This window comes from Pantherophis guttatus, chromosome 12, assembly GCF_059756535.1.
Source record: "Pantherophis guttatus breed Tessera chromosome 12, ASM5975653v1, whole genome shotgun sequence".
NCBI lineage: Eukaryota > Metazoa > Chordata > Lepidosauria > Squamata > Colubridae > Pantherophis > Pantherophis guttatus.
This window is the reverse complement of record NC_142074.1, coordinates 15,000,617-15,022,461: the sequence shown is the minus strand read 5'-3', so window position 1 is coordinate 15,022,461 and position 21,845 is coordinate 15,000,617. Positions and strand designations below refer to the sequence as shown.

Sequence of the window (21,845 nt, the reverse complement as noted above, 5' to 3'; positions counted from 1 at the left end):
TGTACAGCAATCTTTCTTTTCAAACCTACCCTCTTCCTCTTCCCTATCCCTTCCTACTTTCTTTCCCCATCCTCTTCTTCTCTTCTCTACTTCCCCTTCCCTTCTCCTTCTCCTTCTCCTCCTCTCTTCTGCCCTGTCTTACCTTCTCTCCTACTCTAATTTCCCTTCCCTTCCTTCCTCCCTACTCTTCCGTCCCTCTCTCTCCTTCTCCCTCCCTTCCACTTCTCTTCTCCTCTTTCATCTCTCTTTACTGCTGTATTCATTTATTTTTTTTCAATCCTGAAATAAGCGCTTGGCTTTATTGCCATGCGCTCAAAAGCCCGATTGGGCTTATTATCAGGGGATGTCTTATTTTGGGGGAAAGTGTTAAAAAAAAAAGTATTTAGAATAGATGAATAACACCAGGCCACTCACTGAAGCTCTAAGAAGACAGAGAGTCCTCAATTTACAACTATAACTGAGCCCAACATTTCCGTTACTAAGCAAGACAGTTGTGAAGTGAGTTTTTTGCCACATTTTAAAACCTTCCTTGACACACTTTTTAAGTGAACCCCTGCACAGTTAACGGAATCTGGCTTCCCTGTTGAGTTTGCTGGTCAGAAGGTTGCAAAAGGTGATTGAATACATGACCCCAGGACACCGCAACTGTCATAAATACATGCCAGTTGCCGAGCCTCTGAATTTTGATGGGCATGATCTTCTTAAGGACGCTGCAATGGTTGTAAGTATGAAAAACTGTCAAAAATATTTTTTTCCCCCAGTGTCTTTGTAACTTTAACCCAGAGGTCTTCAAACTTGGCAGCTTTAAGACTTGTGGACTTCAACTATATTCTCTTTTATTTTTCAGTTCTGGTTCAGTCTATCACATTCTGTAGAATAGAATAGAATATAGAATATAGAATAGGAATAGGAATAGGAAAGAATAGAATAGAATAGAATAGAATAGAATAGAATAGAATAGAATAGAATAGAATTCTTTATTGGCCAAATGTGATTGGATACACAAAGAATTTATCTTTGGTGCATATGCTCTCAGTGTACATAAAGAAAAAATAAAAATATATTCATCAAGAATCATATGGTACACCACTTATTTCTTTATTATTTCCCTTTCTTTCGATATTAACCAGTCATTGAAGTGCACAAGTCTTAAAACTGCCAAATTTGGGGATCCCTACGTTTAACCCCTCATTAAACAAATGGGTGCAAGTCGAGATGTATCTCTATACTTGAAAAAAAATTTTTTAAAAAAAATAAGGTATTCAGACGCCATCACTACCGAAGCTTGCAGAAGAATTCAAAGCAGCAATTACTGCTGACGCAAGCTCGTCTCCATACAACGCAAAGCGACCACAATTTCCAATTATCCATAGTAAATTAGACCCCCCCTCAAGTCGCGCATGCGCACTTCCCTTCCAGGTTCCGCCCGGCTCTTTGAAGCAAAGCTCCGAAGACTCGGGTGACGTCATCCTTTCCTCCTCCCGGCGGTCTGAAAATTGAGAGCGCGCGACGAAGCGCGCCTGCGCATGCTCACGGCGACGCTTTGGAGGCGCCTTTAAACCAATGGGAAACGGTTCTGGGCGCACGGCCCCGCCCCTTCTGGCGTCCGGACGACGAGGCGCGCCTGCGCGAGGAAAAAAATTTGAAACGGACGGCGGTTAAAAGGAGAGAAATTGGTCGCGGCGGTTGCTGTGACAGCGGAGCGGCCTAGGTGGGCCTTGAGGCGGCAGAAGCCGCGCGCGGACGGACGGAAGGCTGGTCGAGGAGGGCCCGAGGCCTGGTGGGAAGCCTGTTCCCAGCGTTCAGACGAGACTCTTCGCCCAGGTAACGTTGCGAAGTGAGTTTTTTGGCCCCATTTTACAAACCTTCCTTGCCACACCTGTTCAATGAACCCCTGCACAGTTAAGGGAATCTGCCTTCCCTGTTGACTTCGCTGGTCAGAAAGTCACAAAAGGTTAGATTCATGTACATGGCGAGAAAAATGAATCTTACATAGTATGCTGTCATTATAGCAGTCATCTCCAGTTTGGTGGTTTAGATGCATTAAGTGATAATTGTTTTTAAATCTTTTTATAATAATACTGTTAACTCCTTAGAGCCTCTGAAAAATGGAGCTGTTTATAAATTGTACAAATAGATGATATATTGGGACTTGGAGTTACCATAATGCCCCTCCTGGGAATAAGGATCATTGTAGGAAGCTGCACTAAGGCTGATACTAAAGCAGAATTGTTTATAAATATGAACACTTTATTTTATAACCATAGTATTAATATATATATATACACATAATTTCTGACTGCCCCTACAAAGAAAAATAAAACATTTCTATCTCCATTTTTCTTTTTTTGTTTGTTTGTTTAGTTTGCTCAGGAATGCATTCCTATAGTTTGATTTCATCATAGCATTGTTGTGAGTTTATAATCTGCTTTCTGTCTTTTTCAGGTAGTTCTTTCAATGTGGATGCCACAGTTTAACATGGTTGGATACAGCGTTATTTCTGGCAAATGAAAATAATAGGCCCTGTTGGCATTTCTATGCTTGGAATTGAAAAGGATGAAGAGAGGAGTAGCTGCCAAAAAGAAAAAGCAGAATTTACCAGTTGCTTCAAATAAACAAACTGATATATCCACATGGGTAGCAAATGGCATCAAAAGTACCCAGGAACATAAAGACCATAAAATACCTTCCAGTGAAGAGACAGACTGCACCCAGGATCCTCTTGAAGAAGCACTGGTCTTTTTGACAAAAAGTAAGGATAAAAGCAAGGCTAAGTATTTAATGCCTTAAAACAAAGAAAACCCAAGCGTCTAAATAAGATCTGCCAGGTATCACCCTGGATCAAAAAAGGCTACTATAAGTCTGATAACGTATGTGAGTGTCATTACTGCCTTTCAGCAGGGCATTGTTTTCAACAGAACACAATTTTACTGTGCACGTCTTAGCGTAATACTCATCTGTTTTAATTAATGTTAAATAGGATGCTTCATTCAAATACAGTAAAAATGATAAAATATCTAATCTTGGATTAGATTAGCAATATGTTTATGCCTACGTGGCTGTTTCCAAATACTTGATTTGACAGCACATATGAGAATGCAAATGCATTAAAAAAATCCTTACAATAACATGTATTTATACTCTTAATTAGAATAGATGGATAGTTTTAATTCACTCAATAAAGGCCTTGCAAAAAAGGTCAATAGTTGAAATCATTGCGAGAAATCATTACGTTCTTTATTGATCATATTGGTCATAGCATATATTAACACTTTTCCAGGTAAACAACACATTTTTACAAGTGATAAAAGTTAATTTTCCAATGGAGGTTCTTTTTGTAGGAAATATTTTAGTGGGGTTTTTTAAAAACTTGTATTGAGTTAAACGTCCGGTCAATTGTGACCTTTTCTATATGTGTTATTTTTCTATTGTAAAGTGCCCAGAGTCAATAAACACTTGGGTGGCTTCAAAATTGAAAGAAATGAATAAATATGTTTGGAGGGTAAAACTTGATGGTGAAATAAGCAAGTGCGCAGATTCTCCTATGAGATGCTTGCTGCTCACAAGGATTGCACCTACTTTCGTCTCAAGTTTTGATTTTTTTTTTCTTCTAGTTAAAGATCGTACTTCCCTGAAGAATGAAGCTTTGCAGAAACACTTATTAAGTGTGGAAAAGATTGCTCAAGAAAGAGGTTTGACTCCAGAAGAAATTGATGCCTTGCTGAATATAGCACTCAGCGGCAAGTTTGGTAAAAAAAAAAAAAAAAAAAAGACAATTATATTATGTTTCTCTCCTCTTGTGTTTCTACATTTTACTTGCGCGTTTCAGTACTTAAGCCTTATGAAAAATTAATCTCTTGCAGCTGAAGTGATAAACATTCGACTGTTGAAGAACCTGATCCCCATTTCAACAATAACAGAGGATTCAATTGTTTCAGCTGTTTCATGGCTTTGTGTTGGCAAATGTTCTCGCAATACTCAGGTACCTTGGCAAGCATGTCCTGATATTTCAGATCTTAATAATATTTTCACTAGTATGGCGTGTCCTGCTGACGTCTGCAGTTCTTTTACATCTTTCTGCTTTGAACACTAATTACGTATATACTATGATCCACATTCATATCAACTAATCAACTCCTGTTTTCTTCCCATTAGGTTCTTTTCTTAAAATGGTTAATTGCAATGTATGATTTGATTGATCGTAAAGAAAAGGTTAATGCACTCTATGGGTTCTTCTTCAACTTCTTACAGGATGAAAAATTGGTAAGATAAAAATTGATGTGCTTTTTTTTTTTTGAAAAAATTCCTGGATACTGTGTAATAGGGATGTGCAGTATTTCCGCTTTAGACAGTGTCTATGTCACTCATGCCCTTGTCACTTCCCGCCTGGACTACTGCAATGCTCTCTACATGGGGCTCCCCTTGAGGTGCACACGGAGGCTCCAACTGGCGCAGAGTGCGGCTGCGCGGGTGGTTATGGGAGCGACATGGCGTTCCCATGTAACACTTCTCCTGTGCGAGCTGCACTGGCTCCCGGTGGTCTTCCGTGTGCGCTTCAAGGTCTTGGTTACCACCTTTAGAGCGTTCCATGGCTTAGGACCTGGTTACTTACGGGACCGCCTGCTGCCACCAGTAGCTTCCCATTGGCCGGTACGTTCTCATAGAGAGGGGCTCCTCTGGGTGCCGTCGGCCAAACAATGTCGACTGGTGGCCCCCAGTGGGAGAGCCTTCTCTGGGGGCACCTACTATCTGGAATGAGCTCCCCACGGAGATACGGATGATCCTGGATCTACGCACCTTCCGCCACGCTCTCAAGACCTTTTTATTCCATCAGGCTGGCCTGGCCTAATTGGTTTCCCTTTCTTTCCCTTTTTAAAATGTAAATTTTAATTCGTTCTTAATTTATTGGGGTGTTTTACATCTGTCTTTGGCCAAATTGTTTAATTCGATTTTATTCAGTTTTAAATTTTGTATTTATGTTTTTTATCCTGTGGCTGTTCACCGCCCTGAGTCCTTCGGGAGTAGGGTGGTATACAAATCAAATAAAACTAAAACTAAACTAAACTATGTTGATAGGCCAACAAAATTTTTTGCCTTGGGAGCCAAAGAACTATGTAATTCCTAACTCCTTACTTGGGTTGTAATCAAAGATATGGTCCTTAGTTGTTCAAAAAAGGAACATAATTATGTATATTTTTGCTACTGTAATTGTAGATTAGAAATTTTTTTTAAAAAAAAAACCCACAGAGGCTCAAAAATACCACCTGGGGCCACATACCACATGCAGCCATGCTGTTTGTGTCTCGCAGAGTGAGAAGGCTAAAGACATGCGTCCTTTTTCCCATTGGGAGGCTCAGCAAGGAGTGAATGGGCGTTTAAAGCATTGCAGAGGTTTAAGGCTCCCATTTCAGTTCCTGAAACTCCCAAAACCATTCACAGATTGGGCCAGCCCTGTCTGCTTTTAGAGTGCTAGCTCAGTCATGTGATTTAGTGCTTGCGGCAACCCTTAAGCTGATGTTTTTAAGGTACTGAAAGTCAAATGTTCAATATAATGCCATTAATGTATCCTAAGTTTAAAAGAAATGCTAACTCCTTATATTGTTTTGGAAAAGTGTAAAGCATAGACTACTGTGCCCAGTTATGCATTCCTTTGATATATTTTTTTTTGTAGTGCCCCTTCATCTGCCATGTGCTATATTTGCTGACCAGAAGAGAAAATGGTGAGATGAAAGTTGGAATCAGAATATGTAATGTGCTTTCAAAAGAATGTATTTTTTCCTTTTTTTCTTCCTTAAAGACTTTGAGATAATAAAGCTACTTTTAAAATTTTCATTGCTAGCCTATTCTGTTGACTTGAATTAGCCGCAAAAGGGTTGGTTTTTTTTTAGAAGAAACAACGTTCAAATCTTTAATGTCCCAGATTATAAGATTATAACACAGAGAATAAGGGAATGTAGTCAATTTTGCTTGTTTATGCTATTCTAGCCTCAGTCTAGTATTTTCATCACTTAGAACAGGGGTGTCAAACTGGCAGTCCACTGGCCTGATGTGTCAAATGCAGGCCACGCCCACCCCAGCTCCACAAAGGGAAAAAAGTTTTGAAATGTCACATGACGGCAACGTGACACTGCAAGTTTGATACCTGTGTCTTAGAATAAAAGTCTCTTTTTATATATAGTCTCATCAAGGCAGAATATAAAATCTTAAAACTCCAAATAATTAGACACTATTTATCTTTCTTCCTAGTGAAACCTTTCCGTGTGCGACGACTCTTAGATTTAAGAGCCAAGATGGTGAGTCATTTGAAACTAATGTCATGTGAAGTACAATTTATAAAATTTAAATTCACATCTGTGACGGGATAGCTTTTATACAGGGTGAAAGCTAATCAATATCCAGTATTTATTTATTTATTTATTTCTATTTTTATCTCAGTTTTCAGTTCTTAAGATGATGTTATATATATATATATATATATATATATATATATATATATATATATATATATATATATATACATACACACACACACACACACCAATACCAAATACATATACATATTTAAAAATCTAATTAAAACAATTGGTATGTTAAAGTCATTGGCATCCATTGTCTATTATTACTTGACTAGTAAATTACATTTTAAGAAATGTAATATAACACTATAGAAGGTTCTAATGTTCTAACTGCTGATTAAGACTTTGCTTGAGAAGTAATGCAATCTTTGCTTTACAAGCGACAATGTACAGTTTAATCCATAAGAGGGTGCCCACCATTTATGTCAATAGAGACTACTTTATTAGATTCCACTTCTCTTTTCACAACTATTCTTACAGATCTGGATTTAGAATAATCCTCAGATTCCTATACTTGTGAGTTATAATAAGAGGACTTTACTTTCATCCTTTTCCAGCAATTAACTTTGGACTTTGCTTTTGTTCTTATCTTTACTCAGGGATCAGAAGCTCCGTTGCAGGCTCTTCTCTTAATGTATAAAAGCTTTGCTCCAAGCATGGTGTCTTCAAATTTGTTCCAAAGCACAAAGGTGAGAGAAAGGATGACTGAATGGAAGTGGTGTGCATTTGTGTGTAGCTAGAGCCTGTAGACCAGAGAAGAAGAGTGAGCAAACTTTGAAGCAGAAGATGAAAACTCTTCCTGTACAATCCTTTCTGAAATAATCTCATAACCTAATACCAAAGAGTTGGTAAATTGAGTACCATCATATACATTACTTCAATGAAATTAGAAATAATTGAATTGGAATTTAATTCACATTGAATTGAATGGTTTTCTGCCCAGTGAAGTTTTACCCATCTAAATATTTTGGAAAGAAAAGCTTGCATATATTTTTAATTCCACGTGTGAATACACATGCACAGACATATACACAGACACACGCTGTTTAACACACACTGTTTTCATTTTGGTTAACGAGAAACTTTCAATTTCGCCTCTTCTCAGATGCGATTTAAGAATACAGAAAACCTGTGGAAAACTGCAATTGGTAACATAAAGCAACGGATTTATGGCATTTCACCTACATCACAACCAGTTTTAACATTTCAGCCCCCAAAGAAAGTAAGTTACTTTAGATTGTTTATATGCGGTTCCTAGTCTGTGATTGTGTGTCAATTTTTCATTGACATTTTTGGTTGTATTGATATTACCTTCTAGGCTATTCCTTAGATTGTTCCTATTTATAATTCACAATCAATTCTTTTATTATTTTTCAAACCATGTTCCATTACAATAGTAACTGATTTCTTGATGCTTCATCTTTTTTTTCTCTTTCTCATCTTTTAATATCTACACAAATATTTGGGGTGGGGAGGTTTCTTATTGTTTATTTTTTTCTGATTTTACTAATTCAATTTATGCAAAGGCTCTGAAATTTTCTCTCCTCTGTCTTGGTCCTTCCTTGAATTTCCATATTGAATCTAGCTCTCCCTCTCCCTCTCCCTCCCTCTCTTTCTGTAAGGATGGAGATGATCCATTAAAGAAATCATATTTAGAAAAGAGTAATTGAGTTGAGGATGAACACTATTGCATCACAATAGAATTATATGAATTGCTAGGGTTGGATTTCTGCTTTTTGTAGAAATGGAATCCCAAATTGACGATACCTGCGAGTAACAGCAATTCTGATTGCTCAGCTCAGAGTTCAAAGGCCAATTGTATCGATTTCAACAGTCATCCTGAATTCTTCCCAGTGCAGCATCTGCAGACTTTCTCCCAGCTTTTAGAGAACATCCATTGTTTAGAAGTAAGTGTCTGACATCAAAGTGAACAGAAGCTACAAGGGATGGGAGTGCAAGTGTTTGGCTTAGCCCCCTGAAGCTTGTTATTATGCTGCAATAATAAATGCCTGTCTAATCTAATGCAAATCAAATAATTCTAAAATGGATTGCAGTTTTTAAAAGACGTGAAAGTACATGCTGGTTACAATATATTGTAAAAACATGAACCTCCATTAAGGATTATTGTTACATTCCTGATCATTTCGATGTGTATTGTCTTGTTTTAGGCAAGTTTTCTTTTTAATTCAAGCCAGAGTGGGGAAAATGTTTTCTAAACAGAACTGGAAAAGTAAATACCATTAAGTTACTGTAGCAGTTAAAGCAGCTTCTGAGTGTTCATTTAAAAATGATCAAGAAACAAAGTAGCAATAGCTCGACAATGTCTAGGTGCATGTTAGTTGACAATGTCTTCTGATTGCTTTCATAGCTTCCTTCCCAAATAGGCTCAGTGTTAGGAAATCACCTGCTGCTCCACTACATTAATTGTGTCACAGACGATGTCGTTTACCAGAGGATGTACTATTGGCTTGGCCAAACCTTCAGAGAAGGTAGGGGAACTCATTCTTGTGACTGGTGCCGTCTAAGTGAAGTTAAATTACAAGTGGCCCTCAACTTACAACCATTGATTTAGTGACTGTTCGAAGTTATAACAGCAATGAGAAAAGTGACCTATGACCTTTTTTCACCCTTATGACCATGGCAGCATCCCTGTGGTTATGTGATCAGTATTCAGACGCTTGGCAACTGACTCATATTTATGACCGTTTCAGTGTCCCAGAGTCATGCGATTAGCTTTGGCCACCTGACAAGCAAAGTCGATGAGGAAGACCGATTCAACTAACAACCAAGTTACTAACTTAACAACTGTAGTGATTCATTTAACTGGCAAGAAAGATAGTAAAATGGGACAAAACTCACTCAGCAAGTGTTTCGCTTAGCAATGGAAACTTTGGGCCCAATTGTGGTTGTAAATTGAGGACTACCTGTATGCTAAAACATGTGCTGTTGCTTGTACAAATAATGACTTATTATTTCTCGGAGAAAGGATTCTATTCAAACAAATTTTTGTCTCTGTTTCTTATTTATAACGCAGAATGCCCTTGGACTAAGATTGAAAACCAGAAATATGAACTGGAATTCAAAGAATTCTTGGACACAGTTTTGGAAGCCGAATGCTTCTTGCAGGTTAGTTTAAGCCTTTCCCTACCGTCATTATCAAAAGAATATTTTTGTCTTTGGCACCACCAGGGTGTGTATTGGAATGGAAGCATCCCGTTCCAGAGGGCATAGGATGGGGCATGCAGAGACCTCAGTACAATTGAGGGCAGTTGGGAAGGTTATGATGGATATAGGAAGATATAGTGGGAGACTGGGGGTGGGCTACTTGTAGCAAAAGCAGGCCAGGGGTTTTTTATACCAGTTCTGCATTCCAGCCCCCTCTCCTTTCCCCTGATCTGGCAGCCCTTCTGTCTGTAGTAAAGCCTCCTTTATCTGTGATTTAATCAGAAATGAGAGGCTGGGTTCAGAGCAGAGGGTTCCCCTGTTGGAAATATGCCCAGGTAGGTTTTCGGTGTGGCATCAACTGAGCCTTCACAGTACCAATCAGTGTTTGTTGAGAGTGAGAGGTCCCACACTATATCCCTATTATTTAGTTTTTAATTGTTATTAATTGTTTAGTTTTAATCTGTTAATGGGTTTTAATTCGTACTGTTTTAATTCAGGCCAAAGTATATAATTCTTTTAATTAATTTTAAATTTTGTATTGTTATGTATTTTAGTTCTGGCTGTGCACCGTCCTGAGTCCACTAGGAGAAGGGCGGTATATAAATTGAATAAATAATAATAATAATAATTATGTGGGGTCCTGCAGGATTTGATACTCTCTCTCCACCCCTATTTAACATCCCCAGGAAGCCACTGGGTGAGATTATTCATCACCATGGGGTAAGGTATCATCATGAAGATACCTCACCCCATGGTGTTGAATAATCTCCATGTTAGGTATCTCCTTCCCTGGCCAATTAAGTGATGCCGTTGATGTCTTGTCCCAAAGTGGACGATTAAGAACCTGCTACCCAGGAGAAAGGAGGAGAATTTATTTGGAAGAAAATCTGGGTTTCCCTGATAATTTGTGCTTTTCAGGAGGGCTTCTCGTCTTGTGAAGAATTTTTGTACCGAAGCCTGCCCTTCTGGGATGGCTGCTGCTGTAGGTCACAAGTCCTGCAGATGATCAGTTGGATTCCCCTCAGCACCTTCTCAGGTACGTGATGCAGACCCAACCAATCTTTCCCTGTTCTGTGGTCGAGTATGGCTGGCTTCAAAATCGCTCTTTGCTTCTTCACTTTCAGAAATGAAGCCTTATCTCTGCAAGCCGTTGACACAGCTGTTTTTCACCTCATCACTTTATTTTAAGGTAAATGAAGGCCCCCCTGAATAGACGTTTTGACACAACAAACTTGATTTGTGCCATACTAAGGAAATACGCCCTCTGCTGACTATAATTTTTCCAAAACGTTAACAATTTTTAATCCAAACTGCAGGAAACAATATTGGGGTTCACCGACTAACACAGGGCTACTTATGCCAAAAGAAGCATGCAGTTTTCTCTTACATATATTTGTGCAATGAGGAAGAATCAAAGTTTGGGGCAGGGGGCAAGAGATATGGGAACACATTGCCAATAACAACAGCAAAAATATAAATCTAGTATCACTTATCTGAAAAATTCCATTTTTAAAAAAATCTACCTGCTTTTATCTTTTACTTGACCTTGCAAAAATTTCTGTTACTGTCTTTTGATTGCTGTCTGTCTGTCTATCATCTATAAAATTAGTATATCATAGCAAAGTTACTTAAGACTGAATCTACCTACCTACCTATCATCTATCTATAAAATTAGTACATCATAGCATAATTTCTTAAGATTGAATTGCAGCTATTCAATATGTGTTTTTTGTGTCCTTGTTCTTCTTCTGTAGTGTAGTGTTCTTGAAAGCCTAAGGGAACTGCTACTGAACTGGCTGAATTGGCACTTCTTGCAAACAGACATGACATCTGAGTTAACTGCAGATGTCCTGTAAGTATCATCTTTTAAAAACAGGTCCCACCTGTTTTGCACTGTGATTTCCATCTGGAAGCCGGGGGGAAAAACACTCTTATACATAGAAGTCATTTCCAACGTGAATGCTCATGTTTGTGTCTCATTCTGCTGCAGGAACACTTCTATTTCAAGCCTGGTTAATTCTATAACAGAACTCATCCACTTTGTTGGCCGGCTTTCAACCATTGCCCTGCACTTGGAGAACAACTCTGCTTTTTTAATGCACTTCATTCTGGATTTCTATGAAATAGTATGTAAGCTAGTCTTGCTGTAACTTTGTTCCAAGCATTTAGATAACGCACTTCAGTAGTATTAGGGAAGAGATTCTAATATATGTGTTGGGTGTGTTGGCTGCCTTGAGTTATTTGTAAAAATAATAAAGGCAGGAGGTAGGTAGGTAGGTAGGTAGATTAGATGGATGGATGGATGGAAGGAAGGAAGTTAAAGGATTCAATCCCTTTTGTTCATACAGAACCCATTATTTTTCCTCAGGTCAACGCTGCTCCAGTTTTAGAAAATTGCAGTCAAGGGAGCCTCAACAAAAAAAAAATAATCTGTTTAGGATAGCAGTAAAAGCAACTAAGAGATAACAACCAAACTATTACAAACAATAATGATTTGAAGACTTTACTAAATTTCAAGCAAATAAAGTATCTCAAACTTAATATATCTGGTCTAGTGAGGATTTTTTTAAAAAAATTCGCACTATTGAGTAGCACCAACTGGAATGATTTTCTCCAATAAATAGATGAGGGGGAGAAAAAAACTTCTAAAAGTTTCTGTACAGGAGAAAGTCCAAAAATAGCAGCCAATCTCGTAACCCTTATGTTTTTTTTTTTTTAAAAATCTATAGTAAATCTGTATTAAGTTCTGCATCATGACTGGAGCCCAGTGTGAATAGGTGGATGATAAGGACATGACACACTCTCATTTTTTATATGTAAATACTCTACTGAAATCCCTTCCTTATTCTAGGTATGTGACATGTTTCAGAAGTACAAGGTCCCTTTGCTTGTGATCCCTCCTGCAGGAGTTTTCTATCCAGCACTTCTCAGCATGGATTCTGTCACAGTGGACCAGCTGTGCCACATTATGTTCAGGTACTGACAGGGCCTTTCCTTTGTTTTTCTTCCCCATGCTATTTTTATCTTTCAAACCATCTGGGAGGCCATAATCTCTATAGTTCTGGGTAAAGCAATGCAGGTAATCCTCAATTTACGACCACAATTGAGCCCAGAATTTATGTTGCTAAGTGAAAAGATTGTTAAGTGAGTTTGGCCCCATTTTGCGGCTATTCTTGCCACATTTGTTAAGTGAATCACTGCAGAGGTTAAATTAGTAACACAGTTGTTAAGTGAATCTGATTCCCCATTGACTGCTTGTGGGAAAGTAGCAAAAGGGGATCATGTGACTCTGAGACTCTGCAGCCGTCATAAATATGAGTCGGTTGCCAAGTGTTCAAATTTTGATCATGTGACCATGGGGACGCTGCCACGGTCATGTGTGAAAAATGGTCATGTCACTTTTTTCAGTGCCATTGTAACTTTGAACGGTCACTAAGCAAACTGTTTAAAGTTGAGGACTTCAGTTGGGCTGAGGTTGTGGAAGACAGTGAGTTCTGTTCTGATGAAATCCATTTAGTTGTGCGAAGAGAGAATGCCATACATTAATGCGTACAATTTAGCTAATTTAAGCAAAATTCATGAACACGTAGGCTATGAATTATTCTGATTCTTCAGTAGAGGAAGAATATGCACTATCTTTATGGTTGGCTTGTGAGACTACTCTAGACATCTGGCCCTGGTATACAGGCAGTCCTCGACTTACAACTATCTGTTGTGGCATGTCGGCCGCCAGCCCCTCCAGCAACCGAATCAGTTGAGGCGGCGTGGGAGTCAGGGCTAGCATCAAGGCAACCTGAGAGCTCCAAGCGGGAAGAGGGAATGGAGTTGGCAGGGATAGAGACAAGAGGCGGAGCCTGGGCCATCCATCAGCCCTCAGATGGAGAGTCAACAGCCCCCAGGTCTGGAAGTGGCTGATGAGGAAGAGAAGGAACAACTGGGCCCAGTGCCTGACGCACGGATGCACTCAAGGCAGAGGAGAGGAGAGCAGTGGAAATCTATGGGCCAATCCTCAGGGCAGAAGAGCCACCGCTGCTAGTGAAGCCCCACCCTACCTCTGGGGATAAAAGGCAGGGGGAGGAGATGAATAGGTGTGACAGACAACTATCCATCTCCCTGCTGGACAGACTTGTTAGCCTGCTGTGCGAGAGAGAGGGAGAGACTTTTTGCCGTGGCACTCCTAATAAAGGGAACATTTATTTAACTACAGAGGGTTGGTCGTGTTTGGGAGCTGGGTCAGAACAATTGTTCATTTGACCATTCGCCATTACAATCCCACAGGCCAAGAGGTCCGGATATAGTGGGGCAATGAGAAAGACTGGATCTTCTAGGCTGGCGGGGCAGTGAGGTAGTCTGGGCCTCCTGGCCCATGGGAAGTTTCCACTCAACAGTGGGCTGTGTTGCCTCCTGGCCCATGGCAGATTTCCACATGCTTCCCTCTACCCCTGAGGAACATTTGTACAATAATTTAACAATTCCCACATTGCTTAACAACAAGTGGGAGAGCTGGGATTACAGTTGATGACTAAAGTAATGTCGTGAGCATCACACTTAATGGCCACTTCACCCAGCAACAGAGACTTCAGTCCCAATTGTGACCTTAAGTTGAGGGCTACCTATACATGTAAGACTTCTGCCTGTGAGAGAGAAAAGCAGGTTCTGCTTCAGCATTATATGAAAAAGCACTTCAGAGCTTTGAGGCCAAATGCCAATGTGCACAACTTGCATTTTAAATATTGGAGTTTAAAAGAAACTGTTGACTTAACTTGAGAATGATTCTCTGCCTATACACTTGTTATTTTATACCCAGATGTGAAGAAATATCTTCTCATTGCCTCATCTTTTCCTTCCCTAAAACATTGTGCCAAGATCTGCTTTCTTTGGCCAAGAATCCCGGTCTCTCAAATTTGATAAACAGGATGGTTATAAAAATGAATTCCCAGTTGATGGCTTATTTCTCTTAAACCTACTGTTGCCTTGGTTACTCGCTTTCATGCTTTTTCCCCAGGAAGACTGACTGAAAGGGACAGTCGTCTCAGTGATTTCATATGCGCGCGTAAGCGATCTCTGCAGCCACCCTGTGAAATTAAGAGTCAACTTTTTAATATTAAATAGCGCTTCACAAACATCACCCCCCCCCCCAGTCAAATCCGACGTGATTTGATGGACAGATAACTGTCATAAAATTACAAGAATCGTCTTGGTGAAGATTAAATCATTTGAACTCGTTTTAATTGTGTAGAACATCGTGATGTTAATTGGGGACACGACGCCCTGTTCGTTACTGGTCAGCAAAGAACTGAGTTATTGAGGTCAACTGTGAATATGGATTTGTTTTTACAAGGCTCGTGGCTCAACAAGGTTGTTTTTCAGCAGTTTTGTTTCTAGTACTTGGCGTCTGAGAAGTCACCAGTTGCTGACTACTATGTTAGGATTCTTTAGGTTAGTTTCCTCCCCTCAAAAGCTGCAGATAGTTCACCTGGAAAGAAGCATTCTGGGAGTGGTGCTGAAAATTATATTCATTATGTGGAGAAATAGATGGGGCTTAACTACTGGAGGATTTCCAGTTTCTATAGTGACTGAATGATGTACCGTTGTTCCTCCATATGAGAACGTCCTGCCTTCTGCATTAGATGCATAGCCTGTTGGGTTTCATGGTTGTCTTATAGAATCCTCGACTTATTAGTGACTGCCCAAAGTTGCGACGGCACTGAACAAAGGGATTTAGGATTATTTTTCACACTTAAGACCAGGGGTCCCCAAACTTGTCAGCTTTAAGACCTTCTGGACTTCAACTCCCAGAATTCTCCAGCAAGCACTGGCTGGAGAATTCTGGAAGTTGAAGTCCACAAGTCTTAAAGCTGACAAGTTTGGGGACCCCTGCTTAAGACCATTGCAGTATCCCCAGGTCACATGATCAAAATTCAGATGTTTGGCAACTGGTTCATATTTATGACCGGTAGCAGTGTCCTGGAGTTATCGGATCACCTTTTGTGACCTTCTAACAAGCAAAGTCCCTTAACAACCCTATTACTAACTGAACAACTTTCCATAAAGCTGGACAGGAAAGACTTCTTGATGCCTAAAATGTTGATGAATGGGGACCGGCAATGCAAGCAGCCAAGAAATCAGTTATCTTTTTAAGCTATCGTTTATGGGTTGGAATTTTAGTAGTCCTGTTTGGAGTTTTAAAAAAATAGTCAAAAGCCTCTTCTTTGTTTCTATTTTAGGTATCGAACCAATTTGATAGCTGCAAAAAAATATCTACAAGCCAAAAAGGTACAATAAAATAAGGCACAGTGCCTGCTATGTCACTGCCACAATATAGTAATTAGCTTTTCTCTATCTTACCTTTCAAATTTGTTTTCCAAAATTATTGTACCTGTTCAAAGATTTCCTTCTTTTTTTCTGACTTTGCCTGAGAAAGCAGTTTCTGTCTTTTGCCTTTTCATACCATCTGGTATTCTGTAAGTAATGCAAACGGTTGCTTTTAGCAAGGGTGAAAAAGCTATTGCAAACCTTGTCTTCCTTGATCCTTTCAGGCATCGCTGCAGATTAAGTTTAGCAGCCAGATTTGCCAAGAATACAACCAATATATAACAAGTATGGTTGGATGCCTTTGGACCTCAAACGTCTTCCACACAGATTCCCACCCTCAGGGGATTTATATGGAGCCCGGAGTGCTGGAGAAGACCTTGGTGCAGGAATACAGAAAGGCCTTGAACATAGTGTACCATCCGGCCTTGACAGGTTACGCTATACTCTTTGTGCAGCAGGTAAATGGAGGTTTTATCTTTGAGGACCATCCTCCTTATTTTGTCAAATTTTGTTTACTGAATATGCCTAAACCTTTGTTGTGTCCTTCACTAGTCTTCATTGTGTCATATTTTATTCATTGGCATAGTGTGGTTGAGCTGCAACTATGCTATAAAATCTCAAGCTTTCATGTACTTAAGGAGTTTGAGACTCTGTGTATATGTGTGTGTGTGTATATATATATATGTATGTGGATGGATAGATAGATAGACAGACAGACAGACAGACACACACACACACACACACACACATTCATACATACATACATACATACATACATACATACATACATACATACACGGAGTGGTGCGGTGGCCTAGAGGTGGAGTTCTCGCCTCACAATCAGGTGGCTGTAAGTTCGATCTTAGGTAGAGGCAGATATTTCTCTCTCTGGGCACAATGAGAAAAAACTCCACACTGGCGACAGGAAGGGCATCCAGCCATTAAACACTCTGCTAGCTCCATTCAGTTGCCCAGACTCCACCCCACAAGGGATTATGGGGGTCGTTAAAAGATTAGATGGATGGACAAACGGACAGACAGACAGACGTGTGTGTGTTTGTCTTGCCTATATATGTCTCTCTCTCTGTGTATATATATGCCTAGATATATATATATATATATATAGACGTTGCCTATATATGTCTATACACACACTCCTACAGCTGTATATCTATATAGTTATATTACATTTCTAAACTACCCATCTCCTACAAAGAGTTCGATTCAGGGTAGCTGTAGAAACTCGCTGGCAACATATTGGCCAGTTAAGGCACAACGTGTCTATTTAATTCCTTTTGTCCAGTACCCTTTTAATTTTACTTTCTGTCTTTGGGACTTGGACTTTAAAAGGGCTTTTCTTCCTGCTTTGATTACAGTCAAATATTCTATTCACAATTAGAGACTAAGCCCAATATGATACTCTGCATTCCTTTATTTCTTTAAAAAAAAAAAAAGACTTCTAGTTCTTAAGCTTAACTTTTATGACAATGCTTAAAGAAATTTAGAAGCTGTGAAGATTTCTCTGTGGAGGTGCTCTGGTTCCCTCCGAGATCCATGTTTCTTTTTCTTTTGCCTAACTAGTAAGAAACACAATTAGGGGTTAATGAATATTCATAGAAACGGGCATCACTTTTAGGCAAGCCATCAAAATCATGACCTTGTTTTCCTACCTAACAGATTAATTATGCTAATTTGTACATGCTGATCTCTCATCAATCTAGCTGATCTTAATATATATAGGACCAGCCATTAATTTAGGGAGAAAAGATGGTAGGAAAAATGTCACAGTGTTGCTTTACCTCCACTGGGGGAGCCTCACATCTCCAGGAGACAAACCAGCAGCAACGCCTTTCAAAGAGTTCAACCTAGTTCAGGGAGTACAGACCCCAGCACAATTTTTGTTTTGTTTTGCTGAACACCATTATTTTCATTCCTGCCTGTCGAAGTATGTGTTTCTAGCTCCCCATGGTATCTATAAGACATCAGGGCTCTGCAGTGAGATCTCATCTCTTAGGAGCACTATAGAAAACTAACAATTTGATCCTTCTTTCTAAGTGCTTTGGTGAAAGCAGATTTGTCATGAATGAGCATTCCCCTTCAATTGCTAAAGACATAGCAGCCCTTCGGGGGGAATCTTTGGCAATTGCTGGCTTCAATGACTGGTAGGCATGTTCAGTTTTCTGACAAGAGATAGAAACTGCCTTAGGCTGATAATGACCAATAGCGATTTAATAAATCACTATAATATGAAATAGAGATTATCCTGCAAAAGAGGTGGAAGAATAAGGTGAGGAGCACCATTGAAGACAGAAATAGCGAGAAGCTCATTGCAAGAGAGTTAAATGTCCCCAGCAATTAAGTCAATTACAATTCAGTTTATAGTGGAACGGCAATCGCTTAGCGGCAATAAGAGCTATCTGTTCTGTAAGTGGGCCTAGATTTTTTTATTTTGTTTTTTTATTTTTGATTCACTGAGTTTTCTCATGTTGAATTTAAGGAGACCCAGATATTTTCTAAAATCAGTCTAATACAGAGGTGTCAAACTCAAGGCCCAGGGGCCGGATCCGGCCCAGGGGGTGCTTAGATCTGGCCCATGGGGCCACCCTGGAAACAGCAAAGGATCAGCCCACAGCGCCTCTTCCAGTGAAAACGCATCCCTACCGAGCTCTGTTTTCACTGGCAGAGGGTTGCAGGAGGCCATCGCAGCCAAAAACAGAGTTCACAAGGGCCACGGGTAGCACTTCCAAGCTCTGTTTTCGCTGGTGGAGGGTTACAGGTGGCCATTGTAGGTGAAACGGAACTCGGGAATTCATTTTCGCTGGTAGAGCTCTCAGGCCGCCACAGGCACCCCCAACACGAGTGATGTCGAGCTGGTCACGCCCACCTGGCCCTCCAAGGTCAAACATAACCCTGATGCGGCCCTCAATGAAGTCGAGATTCACACCCCTGGTCTAATATAAGCCAACTGATATAGCACCATTATAAAATCCTAGGTTTGCATTAATGTATCCTAATTTAATGACGTGGTTTAGAGATGCCGATATACCTGATTTTATTTTTTAGAACCCCAAAAGCATCCTTATGGTACTTTTTGTCCTTCAGCAGTATCATCTTATTCTCAGAAAGGGCACATTTTTGATGTAGTTTCTAGGCCGTGTTAATAACTTTTTAAAATATCTGTTCAAGGTTCACAAAACATTTTTTTTAATTGTTCCTTTCTTTTTAGATACAGTCAGAACACAAAATTCCAGATATCAAGCTAATTCAGGTAAAAAGTCATAGCATTTTGAAAACAATTAAATTTCTTGGGAAGTTTGCTATATTGTAACCAGTTGGGCATTGGTTCTGAGAATAAGACTGTACAATGATAAATGATTCCACACGGTTAGGTGTGAGTTACAAAATATTAGAACTTCTAGGCTCATGCTTTTGTAAATTGATCTGGGAATTCAGAAGCTGCACAGAAAATGAGTGGATATTGTATGGCAAAGGAGAGGTGGCACGGGGGCCCAGAGGTGGAGGTCTCGCCTCACAATCGGGAGGCTGTGAGTTTGATCCTAGGTAGAGGCAGATTTTTCTCTTTCTGGGTGCAACGAGTTATTGTCTGCTGTGAACTCCACGTCGGTGTCAGGAAGGGCATCCAGCCAGTAAACGCTCGAGCTCCGTTCAGTCGCCCTGACTCCATCCCGATGCAAGGGATTATAGGGTCGTAAAAAAATTGTATGGCAAAGAAGAATTTGTGTACCTGGAGACGTAAACTACTCTAATGCTTTATCTGCAGGGGAGGAGATGGGATTGGTACTTGGAATATTTGTACTCCCAAGAATTACGAGGGTTGAAATTCTTCATTGAAAGTAGCATCAGGCGTGTATTTCGACCTCAAACAAAACCAGGCAACTACCAGTAAATGGGTATTGAAGATTGACTCTTGTGAATGGATTTCTTCCCACCTTCTTCTGTTGAAGCGAACCTTGGATTCTAATGGACTCCTGTTTCTGAAGAGAGAGACCCTTTCAGTGCCTCAGTACTGATATCCGTACAGATAGTTCTGGGTAACAATAATGGCATGCATACAGATTTTTGCCCAGCTGTTCTTTGTGACATTAAACCTTTCCTCTTTGGGTAAAGGGCTCTTTGGCCTTGAGAGTACAAACTTACTCTCACGAAAGAAATAGAGCATGTCTAATTCCTGTTGCTAACTTTTTGCTTTGTTTTGGAATTAAGCAACCCGATTTAATTCATTATTTGGAAACGTTCAAGCAAATTACAGCAGGATTTTCCAGCCTTTGACCATTTTTCGACAGCTAAATTATCATCTTTCACTGATAAACCACAAAGCCCTCACAATGGGTTGAACAATAGTCTAATGCAGGTTTTTCTTGTAACTTGTAGATAAATTGTAAATAATTGTATAGAATGTATTTATGCATAAAATGCTCTGTAATATAAATTAAACAGTGTTTGGCTTTGGTTTGTTACAGTGAAACCTCAATTTTATGGATTTTGGTTTTCTGAATATTGCATGTGGTGGATGAAATTCTATTGCAGTTTGTGGAATGACATCATTTGTATTAAGACTTTCTGAAAAAGATACAAATCAAAGTTTCTCGGTCTGATGTACTCCTATTTTTAATCAAGAGCTTTGTTTTTGGCTTATTTACTTTTAAACCAGCTAATGCAACAAAGTCTTCAATTTCCTCATTAAGTGTTCAATACTATTCTGAGGCTGTGTAAAATCAAAACTACATCATCAGCAAAAGTCCTCGAATTATAAGTCTCTTTAACTTTTCAATCCAATTGTTTTCTCATCCTGTCTAATGTCTGGAACTAACATAAAAAGCAAAGTGACATCCTTGCTTTGACCTCTTCTGTATTTCACATGGTTTCATTAAATCACTATTAATAACATGCACCTTCTAAGGTATGTGTACTGATTTAATCCTTTGAATAAAATTCTCCCAAAAGTCCATGTCCTTCCAAAACTGTAAACATAAAAGACCAATTCACACTGTTAAAAGTTTTTTCTGCATCCAGAAAAATCAGTGCCACTTGCGTCTCGTTATGTTGTTCCAGATACTCTTATAATATTCAATATAATTCTCACATTATCTCTTAATTGTCTTTTTGTAAGAAAAGACAATTGTCTTTTGGTATGGGAGCAGCTCTAGCAGACAAAAAAGCTCTACAGAGAATCATTAAAATTGCCCAGAATATCATCGGACTCCAGCTACCAGCCCTGGACGACATCTTCGAATCTCACTGTTTGAAACTTGCAGATGACTTCCCATCCTGCTTACAATCTTTTTGGACTGTTGCCTTCTGGCAGAAGATACGGAACAATTAGAACTCAGACCACATGGTCTTCTGAATAGTTTTTATCCCAGAGCTATAATTGCACTCAACAATGAACTAAAGGGCCACCATCAGTGAGCTGTTGGACAGCATTACTTGGTCTGTTGTGTGGATGTTTAGGTGGTTTAGGGGTGGGGAATTGTGGTGGGTGGGAGTTTGGGGATTGTTATGTGTGTGGGACCTGGTCTTTGGGTGTTAAGTGAATTTTGTTGTATGGGTATACTGTGTATACACGTACAATGACAATGAAGTTATTATTATTAAGAACTCACATTGACCATCATGAGTAAAATCCTGTAAAATCTTTAATCTATCAGCCAATATTGGTGTAAATACTTTAGTCAAATTAAATTTGGCAATAAAGCAGTATTTATTAGTCTCTTTCCAAGATTCTGGCATAGCGGATCCCTGCAAAATAGAATTCATTGCTCTCTTCAGCGGTTGCAAAGGTTAATCTTCAAAACATTTATAGTGTGAACTTTGTATTCTATCAGGTTTTGTTTTGGTATTTTATGGTGCTTTCTCTTTTTTTTCATGGCTTTTGAGATTTCAAAAGTTGTTATATTTTGTTTCATATTCATAAAATTTGTTTCTAGATTGTGAAAGCTTTGGTAAATTCTGGGTTTTTTTTTCAAATATTCATCAGTTTTTTTCCAG

The 21,845-nt window shown here is 39.4% G+C and overlaps 1 protein-coding gene across 2 annotated transcripts; it reads left to right on the top strand.

Annotated features, from left to right (window-relative positions):
* Nucleotides 1–1,676: 1,676 nt before the first annotated feature.
* On the top strand, nucleotides 1,677–20,744 carry CENPI (centromere protein I). 2 transcript variants are annotated; one of them, XM_034416656.3, is made up of 21 exons: nucleotides 1,677–1,824; nucleotides 2,446–2,752; nucleotides 3,615–3,749; nucleotides 3,864–3,982; nucleotides 4,156–4,263; nucleotides 5,672–5,720; nucleotides 6,247–6,293; nucleotides 6,956–7,045; nucleotides 7,462–7,578; nucleotides 8,099–8,263; nucleotides 8,725–8,845; nucleotides 9,391–9,482; nucleotides 10,440–10,557; nucleotides 10,646–10,710; nucleotides 11,276–11,373; nucleotides 11,512–11,647; nucleotides 12,373–12,497; nucleotides 15,749–15,797; nucleotides 16,061–16,294; nucleotides 19,063–19,104; nucleotides 19,618–20,744. In XM_034416656.3, exons 2-21 carry the CDS (start codon nucleotides 2,557–2,559, stop codon nucleotides 19,741–19,743), a joined length of 2,232 nt encoding a protein of 743 aa, XP_034272547.1. In that variant the 5' UTR covers nucleotides 1,677–1,824; nucleotides 2,446–2,556; the 3' UTR covers nucleotides 19,744–20,744. The 2 variants fall into 2 exon arrangements, with proteins under 2 accessions (XP_034272547.1, XP_034272549.1); XM_034416658.3 differs by having other exon boundaries at nucleotides 1,677–1,837.
* The last annotated feature ends 1,101 nt before the right edge of the window (nucleotides 20,745–21,845 follow it).